Genomic DNA, 24781 nt, shown 5'->3' with positions numbered 1-24781 from the left:
CAACATTTGCTACCCTCCAATCTTCAGGATCACTTGTGGCTGTCGACAATTCAAATATACCCACTGGGAGATCTGCAATTTCCACCCTAGCCTCCCACAATGTCCTGGGATACATTTCATCAGGTCCCAGAGATTTATCTACTTTGATGCGCTTTAAGACTTCCAGCACCTCCTTCTCTGTAATATGTACACTCCTCAAGACATTTTCCCAAGTTCATTAACATCCTTGCCTTTCTCAACAGTAATACTGATGGGAAATATTCATTTAGGATCTCACCCATCTCTTGTGGATCCGCACATCGATGATCTTGTAAATCTTAAGAGGCCCTATTTTCTCCCAGATTACTCTTTTGTCCTTTATGTCCTTATGGGCAGCACGGTAGCCTTGTGGATAGCACAATTGCTTCACAGCTCCAGGGTCCCAGGTTCGATTCCAGCTTGGGTCACTGTCTGTGCGGAGTCTGCACATCCTCCCCGTGTGTGCGTGGGTTTCCTCCGGGTGCTCCGGTTTCCTCCCACAGTCCAAAGATGTGCGGGTTAGGTGGATTGGCCATGATAAATTGCCCTTAGTGTCCAAAATTGCCCTTAGTGTTCGGTGGGGTTACTGGGTTATGAGGATAGGGTGGCGGTGTTGACCTTGGGTAGGGTGCTCTTTCCAAGAGCCGGTGCAGACTCGATGGGCCGAATGGCCTCCTTCTGCACTGTAAATTCTATGATAATCTATGTATTTGTAGAAGCTCTTTGGATTCTCCTTTGCCTTGTCTGCCAAAGAAATCTTGTGTCCTCTTTTTGCCCTCCTGATTTCTCTCTTAACTCTACTCCGACAAGCCCTATACTCTTCAAGGGATCCCCATTATCCCAGCTGCCTATGCCTGTCATATGCCTTCCTCTTCCTTTTGACCAGGCCTCAATATCCCGAGTCATTCAGGGTTACCCACTTCTACCAGCCTTACCCTTCACTCTAAGAGGAATGTGCTCACCCTGCACCTTAGTTAACACTCTTTTGAAAGACTCCGCTTACCAGCTGTCCCCTTGCCTGTAAACAGGCTCCCCCAATCAACTTTTGAAAGTTCCTGTCTGATACCATCAAAATTGTCTTACCCCAATTTAGAATTTTAACTTTTGGGCCAGACCTGTCATTCCCCATAGCTATCTTAAAACTAATGGAATTATTGTCACATCTTTGGGTGGTGGGGGTGAGACCCAAGCAGTCACGGGGAGAATGTGCAAACACAGCTATTGAGTAACTGGCTTTTGCCAACACTACATCCATCCTGATCTTGGATTGAGGAAGGACTTAGGCATGGGTGAATGATGGTTGGGATGGGGTTAGATAGAGTATTGAGGAGATCACAGTGATCCGGAGTGAGATCGAACCCAGGTCCTCAGTGCCGTGAGGCAGCAGTGCTAACCACTGTGCTACTGTGCCACCCTCATTAAATATTTTTAAGGCGGTGATAGAGGGATTGTTGTTAGGCAAGGAAATCAAAGGTTGTCGGGGGTAGATGGGAATGTGGAATTTGAAACACATAGATCAGCCATGATCTTACTGAATGGAGGAGCAGACTCAAGGGGCTGACTAGCCTTCTTCTGCTCCTATTTAGACTGTTTGTAGACCCTGCAAATATGCACACAGTATTTGTTATTAATGAACAGTTAATATTCAACTATGCAAGATTTTGAACCTCTTCATGAGACTTAACAAACAAATAATAAAAAATTCACTTTTTCCTTATCTCAATTAATGTCATTTTATGATACCAATTATCACTACTAGAGCAACAGATTTTGCTGACTAGTTCTTACAAGAAAATGCAATAATATTTTTAATAAAATAATTAAAATATAACATCTGTTATTGCTTTCAGATAACTGACTTGCGCGAAATGCACATAGATCTGGCAGTGAGAGAGATCGCCAGACATATTATAATCAAACTACCAGAAGATCATTCTTTAACTTTGGAAGAAGTGCTGAGATTCAATGAGGTAACAATGCTATCTAGATTTTTAAACCAGCTAGCCAAATCTTGTGGCTATAAGGTCAGTGAGACCCCGTGTCACCAATTTTCAAGAAGGCTCGTTGCATCTTGTGCCATTCAGGACCTTAACAGGCCATTGGCAAGCTTTCCCCTGGGATCAGGGATCTCAGGTCCAGATGTCCTGCCCACTTATAGCTGCCAGCCAATCAGAGACCAGCAACTCTTCCGTTCTCAGCAGCCTACTGGGTAACCGTGGCTTTTGCCAACACTACATCCATCCTGATCTTGGACCAAGGAAGGACCTAGACAGAGATGAATGAGTATAAAAATTGGCAAGTCATGTTGCAGCTGTATAGAACCTTAGTTAGGCCACATTTGGAGTATAGTGTTCAATTCTGGTCGCCACACTACCAGAAGCATGTGGAGGCTTTGGGAGGGTGCAGAAGAGATTTACCAGAATGTTGCCTGGTATGGAGGGCATTAGCTATGAGGAGAGGTTGAATAAATATGGTTTGTTCTCACTGGAATGACGGAGGTTGAGGGGCGACCTGATAGAGGTCTACAAAATTATGAGGGGCATAGACAGAGTGGATAGTCAGAGATTTTTTCCCATGGTGGAGGGGTCAATTACTAGGGGGCATAGGTTTAAGGTGCGAGGGGCAAGGTTTAGAGGAGATGTACGAGGCAAGTTTTTTTACAGAGGGTAATGGGTGCCTGGAAGTCGCTGTCGGAGGAGGTGGTGGAAGCAGGGACGATAGTGACGTTTAAGGGGCATCTTGACAAAGACATGAATAGGATGGGAATAAAGGGATACGGACCCCAGAAGTGTAGAAGATTTTAGTTTAGACGGGCAGCATGGTCGGCGCAGGCTTGGAGGGCCGAAGGGCCTGTTCCTGTGCTGTACCTTTCTTTGTTCTTTGTTTGAATGATGGTTGTGGTGGGGTGAGGATATTGAGGGGATCAGCAGCATGGGCTTGAGGATGACTTTTAGCAACTACCACTAGACTTCTTCTGCTCCTAGTTAGACTGTTTGTATTCCCTGAAAATATGCACACAGTATTTATTATTAATGAACAGTTAATATTCAGCTATGTAAGATTTTGACCTCTTCTTGAGACTTAACAAACAAATAATGAACATCCCTTGAGCCTTTAAAAAGGGGCCCATCCTCTGAGAGTCTGCAACCAGACATGTAAGCATCCGTACATGGCAGGACCCTGCCAGATGATGCCCATAACTGGGCATTAATTGAGGGCCTCTTTTGGGGATAGTGGATAGGGTCCCGAATGATTCCCAAGCTGGTTATCAGCCCATTGAACTAGTTCATGGATGCTTCATCTATCACCAAAAATGTCCTGCTGTGGCAACTGAACCCAGGACTTCTAGCCCAGAGTAGGGATGCTACCACAGCTCCAAGAAATGAAAAAATGAAATGAAAATCACTTAGTGTCACAAGTAGGCTTCAATGAAGTTACTGTGAAAAGCCCCTAGTCGCCACATTCCGGCGCCTGTTCGGGGAGGCTGGTACGGGAATTGAACCATGCTGCTGGCCTGCTTGGTCTGCTTTAAAAGCCAGCTATTTAGCCCAGTGTGCTAAACCAGCCCCTAGAGACACCCTCTCTTCAAATGAATGAGCATTGAGAAATATTTGGATCAATCAATTTAGGTATTTTTATTCACCATATTTTCATCATTTTCACCACACAAAAGAGAAACAGAAACAAAACAACCCCAACAACTAAAAAAAGAAAACAGCTCCCCCAACTGCACCCACCCCCTTAACAACCAACTTCCAAAAGTGCATAATAAATAAACCCCAAGAATTGGAGAGCCCCTCCTTTCCCCCCTCCCCTTTAGCTCAAGCCTCATCTTCCCCAGAGTCAATCACTCATGCAGGTCCACCCGCCACGCCGAAGCACAGGGTGAGAGGTTGACCTCCACCCCAACAGGACCCCCTACGAGCGATCATCGAGGCAAACGCTAAAACTTCTGCCCCCACACGAACCTGCAACTCGGGCCAATCCGACACCCCGAAAATGGCTTCTAGGGGATTGAGCTCCACATCCATATGGAAGATCCCCGAGATTGTGCTGAATACCACCCGCCAAAACCTTTCCAACTTTGGGCAGGACCAAATCATATGAATGTGGTTTGCGGGGCCCCTCCCACATCGCTCACAGGCATCCTCTACCCCTTCAAACAGCCAGCTTATCCTCGATTTTGTGAGGCGCGCCCTATGCACGACTTTCAACTGTATCAGCCCCAGCCTACGAGATTGATGCATTTACCCTCCACAGCACCTCACACCACAGTCCCTCTTCCATCACCTCCCCCAGTTCCTCCTCCCACTTCACCCTACTCTCCTCGATAGCCACCCTGTCCTCCAGGATCCTCCCATTCATCCCCGAAACAACCCCTCTCTCCAGCCCTCTCGCTGACAGCATCGCTTCCAGCAACAAGGATGCATGTGCTATCAGGAAGGTCGGAAAACCTTCCTTGCGAAATTCCAAGCCTGCAGATACCTAAACCAGTCCCCCTGCGCCAATCCATACTTCTCTCCCAACTCCTCCAGTCTCGCGAATCGTCCCACAAGAAACAAATCCTTAATTTCCTTGATTTCCCCCTCTCATCTCATCTCTGAAACCTATCTTCCCCGGCTCAAACCCATGATCCCCCTAATTGGCATCCCCCCCTGACTCGGCCACCAGCTTAAAATGTTGCCTAAATTGCCTCCAGATCTTCAAAATGGCCACCACCACTAGACTCACTGAGTATTTTCCTGGAGTCATCGGGAGTGACGCCTTTGCCTGCAACCTGACCCCCTACACGAGCCCTCCTCCATCCTAACCCATTGGGCCTCCCCCTCCTTGGTCCAGTCCACACCTTCTCCCCATTCGCCACCCAATAGTAGTACAGTAAGGTTGAGGGACCTCGACCACCCCCCACCACCATCTGTCACCCTCTCTGCAAGAGCACCCTCGTTATCTTGGCCACCTTTACCCCTCCTCAGATAAACAAGGAGATCATTTTGTCCACCTGATGAAGGTTTTCCGTAAAAAATACCGTAGGCACTGGAATAAGAACAAAAATCGTGGTAACACATTTAACTGCCTGCACCCGGCCCCCCAACGAGAGAGGGAGATTGTTCCACCTTAACAAATGGCAACCAGCTCCCCCCATCCATCACTCCTACTCCCGGCTGGGAGACCATGAAATACTGGCTCTTGCCTAGGTTCAATTTGCACCCCGAGAATGTCCCATATCTTTGAAAAACTCCATTAGACTCTCCACCGACGTGCTCGGTTCCAAGATGTGCAATAACAAATCATCAGCATATAAGGATACCTTATCCCCCCCCCGCCTCAACTATCTCCTTCCACAACCCTGAGCACTTTAGCACAATGGCCAAGGGCTCTATAGCCAGAACAAACAACAAGGGGGACATAGGGCACCCCTGCCTTGTGCCCTGGTATAGAGCAAAGTACTCCAAATTCACATTATTAGTGTGATTGCTCGCCATTTGCTCCTTGTACCAACAGCCGTAACTACGAACCTCGGCCCAATTCCAAATCTTTCTAATACTGCCTTCAAATAACCCCACTCAACTCGATCAAATGCCTTCTCTGCGTCAAGTGCCACCACCACCTCCATTTCTTTTCCCTCCCCCGGAGAGAGGATCACATTCAGCAATCTCTTAAGTTCGAGAACAACTGCCTTCCCTTCATGAACCATGTCTGATCCTCCCCAATCACCTTCGGGAGAAACCCCTCCAGCCTTGCCACCTTTGCCAATATCTTGGCATCTCCATTCATTAGGGATATGGGCCATATGACCCACACTCCACTGAGTCTTTATCCTTCTTTATCAGCAGGGAAATCAAAGCCTATCCCATCGTCTGTCAAGACACCCCTGCCTATCGCAACCTCAAACATTCCCACCATCAGCGGTGCCTGCTTATCCTTCAGTTTCTTATAGAATTCATCTGGGAACCCGTTAGACCCCCAGTCTCCCCTGCCTGCATCCTCCCAATCACCTCCTTCACCTGCTGCTCCTCCACCGGCGCCTCCAAGCCTCCTCTATCCTCTTCACCCAACCTCGGGTACTCCAACCCGTCCAGGAACTCCCTCATCTCTCACTCCTCCCCCATTGGCTCTGACCTATATAACTTCTTATAGAACTCTTCAAATACTTCGTTGATTTGCTCTGGGGCCACCAGCAGCTTCCCCATCTTATCCCGCACCTGAACTATCTCCCTCGCCGCAGCCTCCCCCCAGAGTTGGCTGGCCACCATACTCCCTGCCTTCTCCTGCGCTCATAGACCACCCCCCCACACCCTTCTCAACTAGCGCACTGCTTTCCCTGTAGACCACTGGTCGAACCTTGCCTGGAGCTCCGTCCTCTTGGCGAAGAGGGCCGGGTCGGGGTCCCCCGCGTACGTCCCATCCACCTCCAGAATTCCTGTATCAAATTTTGGCACTCCTTTCTCTCCTCCTTGTCCACCTTAGCCTCGAACGAAATTGCCTCCCCCCCTCACTACTCCCTTCAGAGCCTCCCGAACCACCAACTGCAAAACTTCCCCTGTGCAATTAAACCTCACATATTCCTCGTTCACCTTCCCAATTTTATTGCAAAAACTCCGATCCTCTAAAAACTCCACATCCATTCTCCACCCCGACCTCGGAGCCATCCCCTTCTCCAGAACCACATCCACGCAATGCAGAGCATGGTCCGAAATCACTATCACTGAATACTCTGACCTCCTGACCCCAGCCAACAGTGCCTTCCCCACTATGAAAAAGTATATTCTCGTGTACACTTTATGCACTGGGGAGAAAAATGATTACTCCCATTCCCTCGGGTGCAAGTACCTCCACGGGTCCACTCCTCCCATCTCTCTCATGAGCCCAGCCAGTGCCTTCACCCCCACTGACTGGGTCAGCGAGCGCGTCTGAGACCTGTCTGCCTTCGGCTCTGGAACCATATTCAATCCTCTCCCACTATCAACTCATGGGTATCCAAACTGAAATGGCACCCAGCACCCTTTTCACAAACGCTGCATCGTCCCAGTTGGGGCCACATACACTCGCCAGCTCCACCAACCTTCCCTCTAATACCCCCATCACTATCGCATACCTGCCTTCCTAGTCTGCCACCACCTTCTCCATCTGAAACCTCCTCTCTTTACCATCAATACCGCTACCGCCCCCAAGCTCTACAATCAAACCCAGAATTGAAAACCTGTCTTACCCAACCCTTCCTAAACCTCACCTGATTATCATAAATTATCATAGAATTTACAGTGCAGAAGGAGGTCATTCGGCCCATCGAGTCTGCACCGGCTCTTAGAAAGAGCACCCTACCCAAGGTCAACACCTGCCCCCTATCCCCATAACCCAGTAACCCCACCCAACACTAAGGGCAATTTTGGACACTAAGGGCAATTTATCATGGCCAATCCACCTAACCTGCACATCTTTGGACTGTGGGAGGAAACCGGAGCACCCGGAGGAAATCCACGCACACATGGCAGACTCCGCACAGACAGTGAACCAAACCGGAATCGAACCTGGGACCCTGGAGCTGAGAAGCAATTGTGCTATCCACAATGCTACCGTGCTGCCCTCAATCACCCTCTTTAAATGTGTAAAATCCCTCAACCTCTTCATTAGCCCCCCTAACCCCCTCACATTCCATGCTGCTATTCTGACCGGGGATCTCTCCACCCTCCACCCCCCCCCCACCCCCAATCCAACCTCCTCCAAACCTCCATCATCATAACCCGGGCCTTGCTCATCGGACCTACCTGGCCCCGTCCCTCTGTTGCCATCGAAACCCTCAGTCCCTTTCAGAACACCTTCATCCACTTCCTCTTGAAAACACATCTCCCAGTATCGATCCCATCCCCCCACATTTCACATCACACAGGCCCATCGAACCTGTTCGATCAGGTTCCAATGACAGCGGCCCCTCCCCACAGCACACTCTCGTTCACTAGCCAACCTTCGCTTGCTAGTGTAGGCTAGTGCCCTGGGCCCCTCCCTCCAATTCCCTTCCCCATGGCCGGTCCCTGAAAACAAAGACAAATAAACATAACCCAGTGCAAAAAAATGTACCCCAGAAAACCCCATAGCCCCAAAGCCCAATATATTCATACCCAACTGTAGCCCATAACGAAGGTGATGATCACAAGACGAGTAGTTAACGTAACCGAGGCTTTAATAAACTAAACAGAAAGCCTCCTGGCCTCTGATCCCGAACTGGGTCAGAGGCGGAGACCAGCCACCTTTATACCAAACCCGAGGGGAGGCGGAGCTAGCGGGCAGTGGTTTACCACATTACATGTAATACAGTACCCATTTACCACAATACACATATTATATACTACAGTGGTTGACCACATTCACCCCCTGTTTAAAAAAAAAGAGTCCAGCGGGGGTGAAGTGGACTTAAAGAGCAAGTCTGTCGGGAGCCTTGACCTTCCGCCATGATCGCCTCAGTCCCGGCTGTGGTGTGGGCACCGGTGTCGAGACCTGCGCGTCCGGGAGCGTGTTGTCCTCTTCTTCACCCAGTAGTTGAGTCGGTGAAGGGGGGGGCGGTTTATGGGCAGGGGTGGTGGTGATTGTCGCCGGTGGGCCTGCGGGTGCCAGATCTTGAAGTAGCTGGTTAGAGGTGGAGGGAGACAGTGTAGGGTCGGGGGTGGTGGTGATGGTCGCTGGGGAACCTGCAGGTGCCAAATCCAGGAGGGAGACTGTGTCCTGCCGCCCGTCATGATGTGCCATGTAGGCATATTGTGGATTGGCATGGAGGAGCAGGACCTTCTCGACGAGGGGATCTGATTTATGACTCCTCGCATGCTTCCAGAGAAGGATGGGCCCTGGGACTGTCAGTCAGGACGGGAGCAAGATCCCAGAGGTGGACTTCCTGGGGAAGGCAAACATACGTTTGTGGGGGTTCTCATTGGTGGCAGTGCACAGGAGCGACCGGATGGAGTGGAGCGCATCGGGGAGGACCTCCTGCCAGCGGGAGACTGGGAGACTTCTGGACCCTAGGGCCAGGAGGACGGCCTTCCAGACTGTCGCGTTCTCCCTCTCCACCTGTCTGTTGCCCCGGGGGTTGTAGCTGGTCGTCCTGCTGGAGGCGATGCCCTTGCTAAGCAGGAACTGATGCAACTCATCGTTCATGAAGAAGGGACCCCGATCGCTATGGATGTAGGTGGGGAGCCCGAACAAGATGAAAAGACTGTGCAGGGCCTTGATGACGGTGGCAGAGGTCATGTCACAGCATGGGATGGCAAAGGGGAATCTTCAGTATTCATCAACTATGTTGAGGAAGTACACGTTATGGTCAGTGGAGGGGAGGGGTCCTCTGAAGTCGATGCTGAGGCGCTCAAAGGGGCGAGAGGCCTTTACCAGGTGCACCCTGTCTAGTCGATAGAAGTGCGGTTTGCACTCCGCGCAGACCTGGCAGTCCCTGGTCACGGTGCTGACCTCCTCGATGGAGTAAGGCAGGTTGCGAGCCTTGAAGTGAACAAAATGGGTGACCCCCGGGTGACAGAGGCCATTGTGGAGGGCCCGAAGTCGGTCCACTTGTGCGCTGGCACATGTACCGCGGGATAGGGCATCTGGGGGTTCATTTAGCTTCCCAGGTCGAAACAAGATATCGTAGTTGTAGGTGGAGAGTTCGATCCTCCACTTCAGAATCTTGTCGTTCTTGATTTTGCCCCGCTGTGTATTGTTAAGCATGAAGGCAACCGACCATTGGTCAGTGAGGAGAGTGAATCGCCTGCCGGCCAGGTAATGCCTCCAATGTTGCACAGCTTCTACAATGGCTTGGGCTTCCTTTTCGACTGAGGAGTGTCGAATTTCGGAAGCATGGAGGGCATGGGAGAAGAAAGCCATGGGCCTGCCCGCTTGGGTGAGGGTAGCGGCCATGGCAAAGTCGGAAGCAGCGCTCCATCTGGAACGGAATGGACTCGTCCACAGCGTGCATCGCGGCTCTGGCAATATCTGCCTTGATGCGGTTGAAGGCCAGGCGGGCCTCAGCCATCAGGGGAAAAATGGTGGATTTAATAAGTGGACGGGCCTTGTCCGCATGATTGGGGACCCACTGGGCATAGTAAGAGAAGAACTCCAGGCATCTCTTCAGGGGCTGGGGGCAGTGGGGGAGAGGGAGTTCCAGGACAGGGCGCATGCGGTCGGGGTCGGGCCCTAGGACTCCGTTTTCCACAGTGTAGCCAAGGATGGCTAGGCGGGTTGTGCGGAAAACGCATTTTTCTTAATTGTAGGTGAGGTTCAGGAGTTTAGCGGTGTGGAGGAAGTGCCGGAGGTTTTCGTCATGGTCCTGCTGGTCATGGCCGCAGATGCTGACATTATCTAAGTACGGGAACGTGGCCCGCAGCCCCTACTGGTCAACCATTTGGTCCATTTCTCGTTGGAAGACCGAGACCCCATTGGTGACGCCAAAGTAAACCCTGAGGAAGTGGTAGAGGCGGCCATCTGCCTCGAAGGCAGTGTATTGGTGGTCCTCCAGGCGGATAGGGAGCTGGTGGTACGCAGACTTCAAGTCAACTGTGGAGAAGAGTCAATACTGTGCAATCTGGTTGACCATGTCAGATATGCGGGGGAGGGGGTACACATCGAGCTGCGTGTACCGGTTGATGGTCTGACTGTAGTCGATGACCATCCGGTGCTTCTCCCCAGTCTTGGCGACCACCACTTGGGCTCTCCAGGGGCTGGTACTAGCTTCAATGAACCCCTCTCGTAGGAGTCGCTGGACCTCCGACCTGATAAAGGCCCTGTCCCGGGCACTGTATTGTCTGCTCCTAGTAGCGACGGGCTTACAGTCCGGGGTGAGATTAGCGAAGAGCAGGGTGGGGCGACCTTAAGGGTCGCAAGGCTACAGACGGTGAGGGGGGGCAGGGGTCCACCGAACTTTAAAGTAAGGCTTTGGAGGTGGCACTGGAAGTCGAGCCCCAGTAATAGGTCAGCGCAGAGATGGGGAAGGACGTAGAGTTTAAAGTTAGTGTACTCTACGCCTTATACAGTAATGGTCACGACACAGGGTGATTTTCTGGGTCGCGGGTAAAATTGGGAGGGAGCAGCGCATTGCCGTATCTGGGTGTATGAAGCTGTCTGTGCTCCCGGAGTCGAAAAGGCAGGCCGTCTCGTGCCCGTTGATCCGGACGATCATCATTTTGTGAAGTGATGAGGCCGGGGCTTGTCGAGCGTGATGGAGGCGAGCTTCGGAAGGTGATGGGTAGGCTGGTCGGAGGTAGGGGCGGCCAGCGTACGACCGGGTGTATGGCTCCCGGGAGGCTGCGGAGTAGTCCCAAGATGGCGGCCTGCATTGGAGATGGCGGCCCCCATGGGTCGCGCGTGGCCGGCGAAATCGAAGATGGCGGCGAAGATGACAGCGCCCACACGTCGCACATGGCGGGTGGAGCGGCAGCTGGGGGCGGACCCAGCAGGCAGCGCTGCTGGGCCTAGGAGTTTTAGGGAGAGATCGGGCCTGGCAGGCTTTCGCAATGTGGCCCTTCCTCCCACACTCGTAGCAAGTTGCGTTTCTGCAGGGCAGAGTTGTCTGAGATGCTTACCCTGGCCGCAAATGTAGCACTTCAGGCTTCCGGCGTTGGCGGGCTGCTGTGCAGCACAGGCTTGCGCCGCACCCGTGTCGGATGATGTCGGCGCCCACAAGGTCCACGAGGGTGCCGTGTGGTCAGAGGTGTAGGCCTCCATGTTCTGGAAGGCCACCTCCAGCGAGTTTGAGAGCTGCACTGTCTCTGGGAGGCCGAGTGTACCCCCTTCTAGCAATCGCTGGCGGATGTAGTTCGGTTTCATGCCTGCGACATAGGTGTCCCTGATCAACAGCTCCGTGTGCTGGGTAGCCAATACCGCCTGGCAAGCACAGTTCCGGCCGAGTACCCGCAAGGCCCGCAGGAATTCGGTTAGTGATCCCCTGGGGCGTTCTTGCCTCATGGCAAGAAGGTGCCTAGCATACACCTCGTTTACAGACTTTACATATTGTCCCTTCAGCAGCATTATCGCCTCCGTATACGAGGGGGCGTCCCTGATGAGGAGGAAAACTTGCGGGCTCACCCATGCGTTGAGGATCTGCTGCTTTTGGAGGTCGGCGAAGTCTTCGGTGGAGGATCCAAGGTTCACTTCGAAGCAGCTTAGCCAGTGCTCGAATGTTGCATTGGCGTCGGCTGCCTGTGGGTCCAGCTCTAGGCGATCAGGCTTGAGCGATTAATTCATCTTAGAAGTTTAGTTTATTAAACTGATGTGCCATCAATGATCACAAGATGAGTAGTGAGCGTAACTGAGGCTTTAATAAACTAAACAGAAAGCCTCCAGGCCTCTGATCCCGAACTGGGTCAGAGGCGGAGACCAGCCACCTTTATACCAAGCCCAAGGGGAGGCGGAGCCATCGGGCAGTGGTTTACCACATTACATGTAATACAGAAGCCGTTTACCACAATACACATATTATATACTACAGTGGTTTACCACAGAAGGGTAACTAACCTTTCCCATTAACCAACCAGAAAACCCCAATCTTTCCCCCACAAATACAGAACAAATAAATAACCTGAAATGAGAGATATAGGCTATACCCAATATTTAAACCCATCCCTTCAGTCCAAAGCCAAACCCCAGTCCCATCTCTCATTTCAACCCTTCAGCCTTCACAAATGAAATGAAATGAAAATCGCTTATTGTCACAAGTAGGCTTCAAATGAAGTTACTGTGAAAAGCCCCGAGTCGCCACATTCCGGCACCTGTTCGGGGAGGCTGGTACGGGAATTGAACCATGCTGCTGGCCTGCCTTGGTCTGCTTTCAAAGCCAGCGATTTAGCCCTGTGCTAAACCAGCCCCTGAAATGCCTCAGCCGCCTCCACCGTCTCAAAGTAGAAGTCCCTTGAGTTGTATCTCACTCGATACACGCTTTGCCGGGTAGATCACGCCAAACATCACAGCGTTGCTGTAGAGTGCCACCTCTACCTGACCGAAGACTGCCCGCCTTCTCGGCAGTTCCACAATTAAATCCTGGTATATTCGAATAAGAATTCCTTCCCACTTCACCTCACGCCTTTGCTTCACCCAACTTGGGACCTTCTCCTTAACATGAAACTTGTGCAAACAAATGATGAGCATCCTTTGCAGCTCATTTGCCTTCGGCTTGGCCTGAGCGACCGTTGAACCCTTTCCAGCTCATACCGGGAGGGTTCTTTCCCCTCCTCCAACAATTCCGCCAACATCTTTGCGAAATACTCAGTCAGCCTCGGGCCTTCACCAACTCAGGCAAGCCCGTAATTTGTAAATTCTGCCACCTCGCCCTATTCTCCAGGTCCTCCATGAGTCCTTTGTTGACCTCCACCACCCTCCACAGCTCCTCACCCATCAAGGTGAACTGGTTACTATACTGCGACAGAGATTCCTCCACCCCCTTCAACTTCACTCTTTGCTCCCGTACATCGGCCAATTTCTTCAACACCGCCGCCTTCACCAGGGCCATCGCCTCTTCCACACACTCCTTCATCGCAGCCATCATTTCCTTTCGCATGACCTCCATGTGCTTGGCGAATTGCCTCTCAAATTCTTCAGCCATCATATCGGTCAGAATCTCCACTGTGAAGGGCACGGTCCCACCCAACGACCCAGCCTCCGACATCTTTCCGACTGCCGGACTGATCCGTTCACTCCACGGTGAGCTTTCACTTGCCCCCTTTCCAGGGGCTTTTATCTGGGTCTGAGACATTCCCCACCTCCCTTATGCCTTCCTGCACCAGCTTATTCAAAAACTGCCCTGGAACCAGGCATTAAACACCAAAAACCAGAGCCTTGAGCAGGAGCTACCCAATGACCGACTTCCACTACATGCCTCCACCGAAGGTCCCTCAGCCAAAAACATTTATTACAGGCAAACTGTTTTTGGCAAATTTAAATTTTTCAGAATTATTCACAAAGTAGATGACTGAGCGCAAAGTTGTCTGGCAGGACGTTCCGCCCCCGATGGGCCGCATTCACGACGGCGTGGGGGAATATGTGGTCCCAGTCATGCGGGAACCCGTCATGGCAGCTGCGGATTGTGGCGGGCGAAAGCCGGGGGTTTCGGCGAGGGCTGGGGGTACTGGTGGGGATAGTGTGGGGATGAGGAGGGGGTGTCCAGTGGGACACTATCTAATAGGTCAGGACGACGCATGGCCTGCGCCATGTTGTGCGGCACGACCGCTGCAAGTCATCGCCGTGCGCATGCATGGCTACGGACCCGGCAATTCTCCGGCCGTCCATTTCATGGAGGCTGGGCGTTTAGCGTGGCGCGGCTCCTAGCCCCTCACCAGTCAGAGGATCGGTGCTCACACAGCGCCAATTTTTCCCACATAAAACGCCACGGATCATAAAAATAGCCTCAAAACAGCAAAACAGGACGCCAATGCGAAATCCATGGACTTTCTCGACAGCAAAGCGAGCGCCACACCTGGACTGATTCTACTACTGCTAAGGGGTTATCACTGGTGTCACATGGAACACAATCAATTCTCATGAAAAACGGTGCCAGATTCTCGATTGACACTCAGGAGGCTGACAAACTGCAGCCGCATAGACACATCACTCCCCACACACACCATCCCAGCCAACAAGATGGCAGCAAGACGCACAGCCTCACATTTCACAGACGCAGAGTTGGAGACACTCCTGGATGCCATGGCCCTGCCCGGGAAGGAGGCAACCAGCTGCCGGCGTTTGTTGTTTCTGGGCGCAGGTGGCAGAGGTGGTCAGCGCCATGGGCAACATAGTCCAGACCGGCCAGCAGTGTAGAAAAAAACTGCACTATCTCCTAGGGTGGCCAAAGTGAGTAGGCAGCACCGTGTCCCTGGCACCAACCCCGCCTGACACACCCATACTCCTACCCACCCAAGCTGGAGGGCGACCAAACCCCCACCCTGCCCACATGCCGGTACCCATACCGGTCACCATGGCCGAGTGCCCTGGCCACTGAGGCCACCAGCCACCGACCCCCTGGGGTGCTTGAGTCGGACTAACACTGTCATCTTCTGTGTTTTCACCCCCCCCCCCCAGGAGTGCCCCCACGGCAAAGGCCCGCCCGCGGATCGGTGGGCCCCGATCACGGGCGAAGCCAGCGTGGGGAGCCCCCCCGGGGCCAGATCTCCCCGTGCCCCCCCCCCAGGACTCCGCAGGCCACCCGCACAGCTGTTTAGCACAGGGCTAAATCGCTGGCTTTGAAAGCAGACCAAGGCAGGCCAGCAGCACGGTTCGATTCCTGTAACAGCCTCCCCGAACAGGCGTCGGAATGTGGCGACTAGGGGCTTTTCACAGTAACTTCATTTGAAGCCTACTTGTGACAATAAGTGATTTTCATTTTTCATTTCATTCAGAGCCAGGTCCCGCCGGTACGGACCTTGTGTATTTTACGCCGGCGGGACCAGGCGAAAACGGGCGGCGACTCGGCCCATCGCGGGCTGGAGAATCGCCGGGCAGGGGGGCGCTGCCAACGGCCCCCGACCAGCACGGCGCGATTCCCGCCCCTGCCAAAAAAACGGCGTGGGGGAATTCAGCAGCCGGCATCGGGGCGGGATTCACGCCGCCCTCCGGCGATTCACTGGCCCGGCGGGGAGTCGGAGAATCCCGTCCCGTATCTTTAGTCTGAGATTGTGTCCTCCGATTCTAGTTTTTCCTACAAGTGGAAATATCCTCTCCACGTCCACTGTATCCAGGCCTCGGAGTGTCTTGTAAGTTTCAATAAGATCCCCCTCATCCTTCTAAGCTCCAACAAGTACAGACCAGAGTCCTCAACCGTTCCTCATACGACATGCTCTTCATTCCAGGGATCATTCTTGTGAACCTCTTCTGGACCCTTTCGAAGGCTAGCACATCCTTCCTTAGATACGGGGACCAAAATTGCTCACAATAATCCAAAATGGAGTCTGACCCAGAGCCTTATACAGCCTCAGAAGTACATCCCTGGTTTGTATTCTAGCCCTCTCATCATGAATGCTAACATTGCATTCCCTTCCAAACTGCCGACTGAACCTACACGTTAACCTTAAGAGAGTCATGATCAAGGACTCCCAGGTCCCTTTGTGCTTCTGATTTCCTGAGCATCTCCCCGTTTAGAAAATAGTCTATGCCTCTATTCGTCCTTCCAAAGTGCATAACCTCACACTTTTCCACATTGTATTCCATCTGCCAGTTCTTTGCCCACTCTCATAGCCTGTCCAAGTACTTCTGCAGCCCCCCTGCTTCCTCATTACTACCTGCCCCTCTACAGATCTTTGTATTATCTGCAAACTTAGCAATCTTGCTTTCAGTTCCTTCTTCCAGATCATTAATGTATATTGTGAAAAGGTGTGGTCCCAGCACCGACCCCTGAAGCACACCTCTAGTCACCGACTGCCATCCTGAAAAAGACTCCTTTATCCCCACTCTCTCTTCTGTCAGTCAGCCAATCCTCTATCCATGCTAGGATCTCACCCTTAACACCATGGGCTCTTAACTTATTTAACAGTCTCTAATGCGGCACCTTGTCACAGGCCATCTGGAAATCCACTGGTTCTCTTTTATCTAACTTCCTTGTTACTTCCTCAAAGAATTTTAACAGATTTGTCAGACATGACCTCCCCTTAACAAAGCCGTGCTGACTCAGTCCTATTTTATCATGCAGTTCCAAGTATTCCGCGATCTCATCTTTAATAATGGACTCTAAAAACTTACCAATGGCCGAAGTCAGGCTAACCGCCCTATAATTTCCCATCTTCTGCCTCCCTTGCTTCTTAAACAGCAGTGTTACATTAGCCACTTTCTAGTCCTCTGGAGCCATTCCTGTCCCCAATGATGCCTGAAGGATCATCACCAATGCCTCCACAATCTCCTCAGTTAGCTCTTTTAGAAACCTGGGGTGTAGTTCATCCGGTCCAGGTGATTTATCCACCTTCAGACCTTTCAGTTTCCCCAGAATCTTCTCCTTATTGATGGCCACCGCACTCACCTCTGCCCCCTGATTCTCCTGGAGCTCTGGCATCCCACTGGTGTCGACTGATGCAAAGTAACTATTCAGTTCCTCTGCCATTTCTTTGTTTCCTATTATCACTTCTCCAGCCTCATTTTTCAATAGTCTAATGTCTATTTTTGCCTCTCTCTTACCTTTTATATCTAGAAAAAAAATTGTCTCTCTTCCTTTATATTACGAGCTAGCTTGCACTCATATTTCATTTTCTCCATTCTTATTGCTTTTTTAGTTGTCCTCCACTCGCTTTTAGAGGCTTCCAGATCCTCTGGCTTCCCACAAATTTCCGCCACTTTGTATGCTTTCTCTTATGCTTTTATGCTGTCCTTGACTTCCCTCGTCATCTATGGATGCCGTGTCCTCCCCTGAGCATGTTTCCTCCTCCTTGGGATGAATTTCTGTTGTGCCTCCCGAATAACCCCCAAAAACTCCTGCCATTACTGTTCCACTGTCTTCCCCGCTAGGCTCCTTTTCCAATCAACTCTGGCGAGCTCCTCCCTCATGTCTTTGTAGTTACCCTTATTTAATTGTAATACCGTTACATCTGATTCCAGCTTCTCCCTCTCAAACTGCAGGGTAAATTCTATCACCTGCAGGCTCTCATAGGGGGACATGCACCCCGCTGATCACCACCTGGGCCTGGGGCATTCCGGCGATGGCAGCCAACCCCGCTGCCCAGGCAGCCTGGTGGGCTCGGTCCACATTGAAATGGATGTATTGTGCCGCCTGGGTTCAAAGGTTTAGAACAAAGAATAAAGAACAATACAGCGCAGGAACAGGCCCTTCGGCCCTCCAAGCCTGCGCCGACCATGGTACCTGTCTAAACTAAAACCAATTAGGGATGGGAACCGAATGCTAGTCTATCCAGTGAAGCCAACAACCCCTAAATATTAATTTTTAAAAATTGAAGAGCAGGAGTAGACCATTCAGGCCCCTCAAGCCTACTCTGTCATTCAATAAAATTATGGTGGATCTGACTGTGACTTCAACTCCTCAAGGGATATGGGGAGCAGGTGAGAAGATGGTTGGTTTAGCACAGTGGGCTAAATCGCTGGTTTGTAATGCAGAACACAGCCAGCAGCGCGGGTTCAATTCCTGTACCAGCATCCCCGTACAGGTGCCGGAATGTGGCGACTAGGGGCTTTTCACAGTAACTTCATTGAAGCCTACTTGTGACAATAAGTGATTATTATTCTCGGGGCTGGTTTAGCACAGGGCTAAATCACTGGCTTTGAAAGCAGACCAAGGCAGGCCAGCAACATGGTTCAATTCCTGTACCAGCCTCCCCGAACAGGTGCTGGAATGTGGCGACTAGGGGCTTTTCACACTAACTTCATTTGAAGCTTACTTGTGACAATATGCGATTTTCATTTTCATTTCATTTTCACATGCCATCTACTTCAATAAGTTTTGATTCCTTTGTTTGTCGATAATTCATCTACCTCTGCTTCAAAAAATGTCATTAACTCTATCTCCACTCCTCCCTGTGGAAGACTGTTCCAAAGATTCATAAAACTCTGAGAGAAAAAAATTCTTCCCATCTCCATCTTAATCAGGGCGGCAAGGTAGCACAGTGGTTAGCACAGTGGCTTCACAGCTCCAGGGTCCCAGGTTCGATTCCTGGCTTGGGTCACTGTCTGTGCGGAGTTTGCACGTTCTCCCCGTGTCTGCGTGGGTTTCCTCCGGGTGCTCCGGTTTCCTCCCACAGTCCAAAGATGTGCAGGTTACGTGGGTTGGCCATGCAAAAATTGCCCTTAGGTTAGGTAGGGTTGCTGGGTTACATGGATAGGGTGGAAGTGTGAGCTTAAGTAGGGTGCTCTTTCTAAGAGCCGGTGCAGACTTGATGGGCCAAATGGCCTCCTTCTGCACTGCAAATTCTATGATTAAATGGGAAATTCCTTATTTTTGAACAGTGTTCCCTACTTTTGGTCTCTCCCACAAGGGGAAACATCCTCTCAGTTCCCACATTGCCAAGTCCTATCAATATATTACATACTTCAATAAGAGCAGCACGGTAGCATTGTGGATAGCACAATTGCTTCACAGCTCCAGGGTCCCAGGTTCGATTCCGGCTTGGGTCACTGTCTGTGCGGAGTCTGCACATCCTCCCCGTGTGTGCGTGGGTTTCCTCCGGGTGCTCCGGTTTCCTCCCACAGTCCAAAGATGTGCAGGTTAGGTGGATTGGCCATGATAAATTGCCCTTAGTGTCCAAAATTGCCCTTAGTGTTCGGTGGGGTTACTGGGTTATGGGGATAGGGTGTAGGTGTTGACCTTGGGTAGGGTGCTCTTTCTAAGAGCCGGTGCAGACTCGATGGGCCGAATGGCCTCCTTCTGCACTGTAAATTCTATGATCTTTGAAATCATCTCTCAATCATCTAAACTCCAATAGATACAGACTAAGCTGTCTAACCTTCACACATAAGAAAATTCCCCATGCCAGGTATCAGTTCAGTGAACCCTTTTACCTGCATACAATAAAACACAATTAATATAAAATTAACATTCACAGCTTTACAGCCAGTGAACCTTTTTCATTGACGCGAAAGGATGTTTATTCATTAATATCTGACAATTCCTAGCCTTATAGGACCAAGCTTTAAGGATTGACAATATATTGCTGACTGTACAGATGGGTCTTAGTTTTTCAATTATATTCGGTTTACACAAAGTGTGCTTATGTGCTCTACAGACTTGCTGTGAAGAGTGGGCAGAATTTTTAGCGCCACAAAGCAGATACATTGAAACAACTGTAGACCAATTAGTAAAAATATTTGTAGAAATCTCTGACATGGCATTCATTAGTGAAGCTGCAAAACCTGTTCCTGAACCAGGTAAGTGAACTTGCTGGTTTGAAGACCTTGATAATGAACAACATTCCAAAGCTTTCCAAGTTTTCAAAGAATTGCAAACTGAGGTGGTGACAATTATTATTATATTATGAAAATAAGCTACCATGTTTCCCATAACACCTTGTTGGCACCTAATTGGCTATAAAAGCATTTTACAACATCTGAGGTTTTGATAGGTATATAAACAAAAACCTTTAATTCATTTGGAATAAAGTCACAGGAACGGGGAGAGTTTTACCAGATTGGATGTTTTGAAGAAAACCACAGTTAGTGAATAAAAAAAGTTAGACCAAATTTAAAGTATTGTTTGCTAGCATCAGAACAAAAAGGACGTGAAGGGGGTATGTTATAGGGGACTGGTAATTCATAGAATCCCTTCATGGATTAAGTTATTTTGGCATTGGGCTTTCCCTGGAGTATTCAGAAGATATTTTCTGTAGATTAGCAATTGTTCAAGGACAACCCTGAAGTAGACTCAAGAACACAACAAATAACAGCACAAGTAGACCAGGGGGCTCATTGAGCCCATTGGGAGTAGCCCCATTCAGTATTATCCTGGCTGATCTAGAGCTTCATCTCCAGCTACAGGGATGTAGTTACTCCGAAGAATAAAGATAGATGGGTGACGGTGTGAGGGGCTGGGAGGAAGCAGTCAGTACAGGGATCCCCTGTGGTCGTTCGCCTTAGTAACAAGTATACAGCTTTGGATACTGTTGGGGGGGATGACTTACCAGGGGTAAGCCATGGGATGCAGGTTTCTGGCACAGAGTCTGTCCCTGTTGCTCAGAAGGGAAGGGGGGAGAGGAGTAGAGCATTAGTCATTGGAGACTCCATAGTTAGGGGGATAGATAGGAGATTCTGTGGGAACGAGAGAGACTCGCGGTTGGTGTGTTGCCTCCCAGGTGCCAGGGTGCGTGATGTCTCGGATCGTGTTTTCGGGATCCTTAAGGGGGAGGGGGAGCAGCCCCAAGTCGTGGTCCACATAGGTACCAACGACATAGGTAGGAAAAGGGAGAGGGATGTAAGGCAGGAATTCAGGGAGCTAGGGTGGAAACTTAGAGCTAGGACAAACAGAGTTATTATCTCTGGGTTGTTACCCGTGCCACGTGATAGCGAGATGAGGAATAGGGAAAGAGAGGAGTTGAACGCGTGGCTACAGCGATGGTGCAGGAGGGAGGGTTTCAGATTTCGGGATAACTGGGGCTCATTCCGGGGTCGGTGGGACCTCTACAAACGGGATGGTCTACACCTGGACCAGAGGGGTACCAATATCCTGGGGGGGAAATTTGCTAATGCTCTTCGGGAGGGTTTAAACTAGTTCAGCAGGGGCTTGGGAGCCTGAATTGTAGCTCCAGTATACAGGAGGTTGAGAGTAGTGAGGTCATGAGTAAGGTTTTAAAGTTGCAGGAGTGTACCGGCAGGCAGGAAGGTGGTTTAAAGTGTGTCTTCCTCAATGCCAGGAGCATCCGAAATAAGGTGGGTGAACTTGCGGCATGGGTTGGTACCTGGGACTTCGATGTTGTGGCCATTTCGGAGACATGGATAGAGCAGGGACAGGAATGGTTGTTGCAGGTGCTGGGGTTTAGATATTTCAGTAAGCTCAGGGAAGGTGGTAAAAGAGGGGGAGGGGTGGCATTGTTAGTCAAGGACAGTATTACGGTGGCAGAAAAGACGTTTGATGAGGACTCGTCGATTGAGGTAGTATGGGGTGAGGTTAGAAACAAGAAAGGAGAGGTCACCCTGTTAGGGGTTTTCTATTCACACTCGTCTCCATCAAGGACGGTCACCTCAGCACTTCGCTTTACCGCAAACCCACGGATAACCTCATGATGCTCCACTTCTCCAGCTTCCACCCTAAACACATTAAAGAAGCCATCCCCTATGGACAAGCGCTCCGTATACACAGGATCTGCTCAGACGAGGAGGAGCGTAACAGACATCTACAGACGTTGAAAGATGCCCTCGTACGAATGGGATATGGCACTCGACTCATCGATCGACAGTTCCAACGCGCCACAGCGAAAAACCGGACCGACCTCCTCAGAAGACAAACATGGGACACAACCGGCAGAATACCCTTCGTCGTCCAGTACTTCCCCGGGGCGGAGAAACTACGTCATCTTCTTCACAGCCTTCAACACGTCATTGATGACGATGAACATCTTGCCAAGGTCATCCCCACACCCCCACTACTTGCCTTCAAACAACCGCGCAACCTCAAACGAACCATTGTTTGCAGAAAACTACCCAGTCTTCAGAACAGTGACCACGACACCACACAACCCTGTCATGGCAATCTCTGCAAGACGTGCCAGATCATCGACATGGATACCACTATTACACGTGAGAACACCACCCACCAGGTACGCGGTACATACTCGTGCGACTCGGCCAACGTTGTCTACCTCATACGCTGCAGGAAAGGATGTCCCAAAGCGTGGTACATTGGCGAGACCATGCAGACGCTGCGACAAGGAATGAACGGACATCGCGCAACAATCACCAGGCAGGAATGTTCCCTTCCAGTCGGGGAACACTTCAGCAGTCAAGGGCATTCAGCCTCTGATCTCCGGGTAAGCGTTCTCCAAGGCGGCCTTCAGGACCCGCGACAACGCAGAATCGCCGAGCAGAAACCTATAGCCAAGTTCCGCACACATGAGTGCGGCCTCAACCGGGACCTGGGATTCATGTCACATTACATTCTGGTCTGCGAAATCCTACCAACTGTCCTGGCTTGAGACAATTCACACCTCTTTAACCTGGGGTTACCCCATCTCTGGATCTGTAAAGATTTAATCACCTGCTAATGCTCGCATTTCTAGCATTGTTTGGCATCTTTGAATTTGTCTATATATGTGTTTCTGGAACAGACCTCTTCATTCACCTGAGGAAGGAGCAGCGCTCCGAAAGCTAGTGACATCGAAACAAATCTGTTGGACTTTAACCTGGTGTTGTAAGACTTCGTACTGTGCTCACCCCAGTCCAACTCCGGCATCTCCACTTCAGGGTTTTCTATAGGCCTCCGAAAAGTTCCAGAGATGTAGAGGAAAGGATTGCAAACATGATTCTGGATTGGAGCGAAAGCAACAGGGTAGTTGTTATGGGGGACTTTAACTTTCCAAATATTGACTGGAAATGCTATAGTTCGAGTACTTTAGATGGGTCCGTTTTTGTCCAATGTGTGCAGGAGGGTTTCCTGACACAGTATGTAGATAGACCAACGAGAGGCTAGGCCGTATTGGATTTGGTACTGGGTAATGAAGGTAGGTGATTTGGAGGTAGGTGAGCACTTTGGTGATAGTGACCACAATTCGATTACGTTTACTTTAGTGATGGAAAGGGATAGGTATATACCGCAGGGCAAGAGTTATATCTGGGGGAAAGGCAATTATGATGCGATGAGGCAAGACTTAGGATGCATCAGCTGGAGAGGAAAACTGCAGGGGATGGGCACAATGGAAATGTGGAGCTTGTTCAAGGAACAGCTACTGCATGTCCTTGATAAGTATGTACCTGTCAGGCAGGGAGGAAGTGGTCGAGCAAGGGAACCGTGCTTTACTAAGGCAGTCGAAACACTTGTCAAGAGGAAGAAGGAGGCTTATGTCAAGATGAGACATGAAGGTTCAGAAAGGGCGCTCGAGAGTTACAAGTTAGCTAGGAAGGACCTAAAGAGAGAGCTAAGAAGAGCCAGGAGGGGACATGAGAAGCCTTTGGCAGGTAGGATCAAGGATAACCCTAAAGCTTTCTATAGATATGCCAGGAATAAAAGAATGACTAGGGTAAGAGTAGGGCCAGTCAAGGACAGTAGTGGGAAGTTGTGCTTGGAGTCCGAGGAGATAGGAGAGGTGCTAAATGAATATTTTTCATCGGTATTCACACAGGAAAAAGACAATGTTGTCAAGGAGAATACTGAGATTCAGGCTACGAGACTAGAAGGGCTTGAGGTTCATAAGGAGGAGGTGTTAACAATTCTGTTAAGTGTGAAAATAGATAAGTCCCCTGGGCCGGATGGGATTTATCCTAGGATTCTCTGGGAAGCTAGGGAGGAGATTGCTGAGCCTTTGGCTTTGATCTTTAAGTCACCTTTGTCAACAGGAATAGTGCCAGAAGACTGGAGGATAGCAAATGTTGTCCCCTTGTTCAAGAAGGGGAGTAGAGACAACCCCGGTAACTATAGACCAGTGAGCCTTACTTCTGTTGTGGGCAAAATCTTGGAAAGGTTTATAAGAGATAGGGTGTATAATCATCTGGAAAGGAATAATTTGATTAGACATAGTCAACACGGTTTCGTGAAGGGTAGGTCGTGCCTCACAAACCTTATTGGGTTCTTTGAGAAGGTGACCAAACAGGTGGATGAGGGTAAAGCAGTTGATGTGGTGTATATGGATTTCAGTAAAGCGTTTGATAAGGTTCCCCACGGTAGGCTACTGCAGAAAATACGGAAGCATGGGATTCAGGGAGATTTAGCAGTTTGGATCAGAAATTGGCTCGCTGGAAGAAGACAAAGGGTGGTGGTTGATGTGAAGTGTTCAGACTGGAGGCCAGTTACTAGTGGTGTACCATTAGGATCTGGTTTGGGGCCACTGCTGTTTGTCATTTTTATAAGTGACCTGGAGGAGGGCGTAGAAGGATGGGTGAGTAAATTTGCAGATGACACTAAAGTCGGTGGAGTTGTGGACAGTGCGGAACGATGTTACAAGTTACAGAGGGACATAGATAAGCTGCAGCGCTGGGCTGAGAGGTGACAAATGGAGTTTAATGCAGAAAAGTGTGAGGTGATTCATTTTGGAAGGAATAACAGGAAGACAGATTACTGGGCTAATGGTAAGATTCTTGGCAGTGTGGATGAGCAGAAAGATCTCTGTGTCCATGTACATAGATCCCTGAAAGTTGCCACTCAGGTTGAGAGAGTTGTTAAGAAGACGTA

The 24781-nt window shown here is 50.3% G+C and overlaps 1 protein-coding gene across 1 annotated transcript in view; it reads left to right on the top strand.

Annotated features, from left to right (window-relative positions):
- Window positions 1-24781, top strand: part of LOC140411190 (dynein axonemal heavy chain 8-like) — a 2783184-nt gene that overhangs the window by 624090 nt on the left and 2134313 nt on the right. Inside the window, exons 21-22 of the mRNA XM_072500280.1 lie at window positions 1869-1988; window positions 19695-19836. Coding sequence (XP_072356381.1) covers window positions 1869-1988; window positions 19695-19836 — 262 coding nt within the window. The remainder of the gene's footprint in view (window positions 1-1868; window positions 1989-19694; window positions 19837-24781) is intronic.

The sequence above is a fragment of the Scyliorhinus torazame genome, chromosome 4, assembly GCF_047496885.1.
Source record: "Scyliorhinus torazame isolate Kashiwa2021f chromosome 4, sScyTor2.1, whole genome shotgun sequence".
NCBI lineage: Eukaryota > Metazoa > Chordata > Chondrichthyes > Carcharhiniformes > Scyliorhinidae > Scyliorhinus > Scyliorhinus torazame.
The sequence above is the reverse complement of the archived record's forward strand: the minus strand, read 5'-3'. Positions and strand labels throughout refer to the sequence as shown.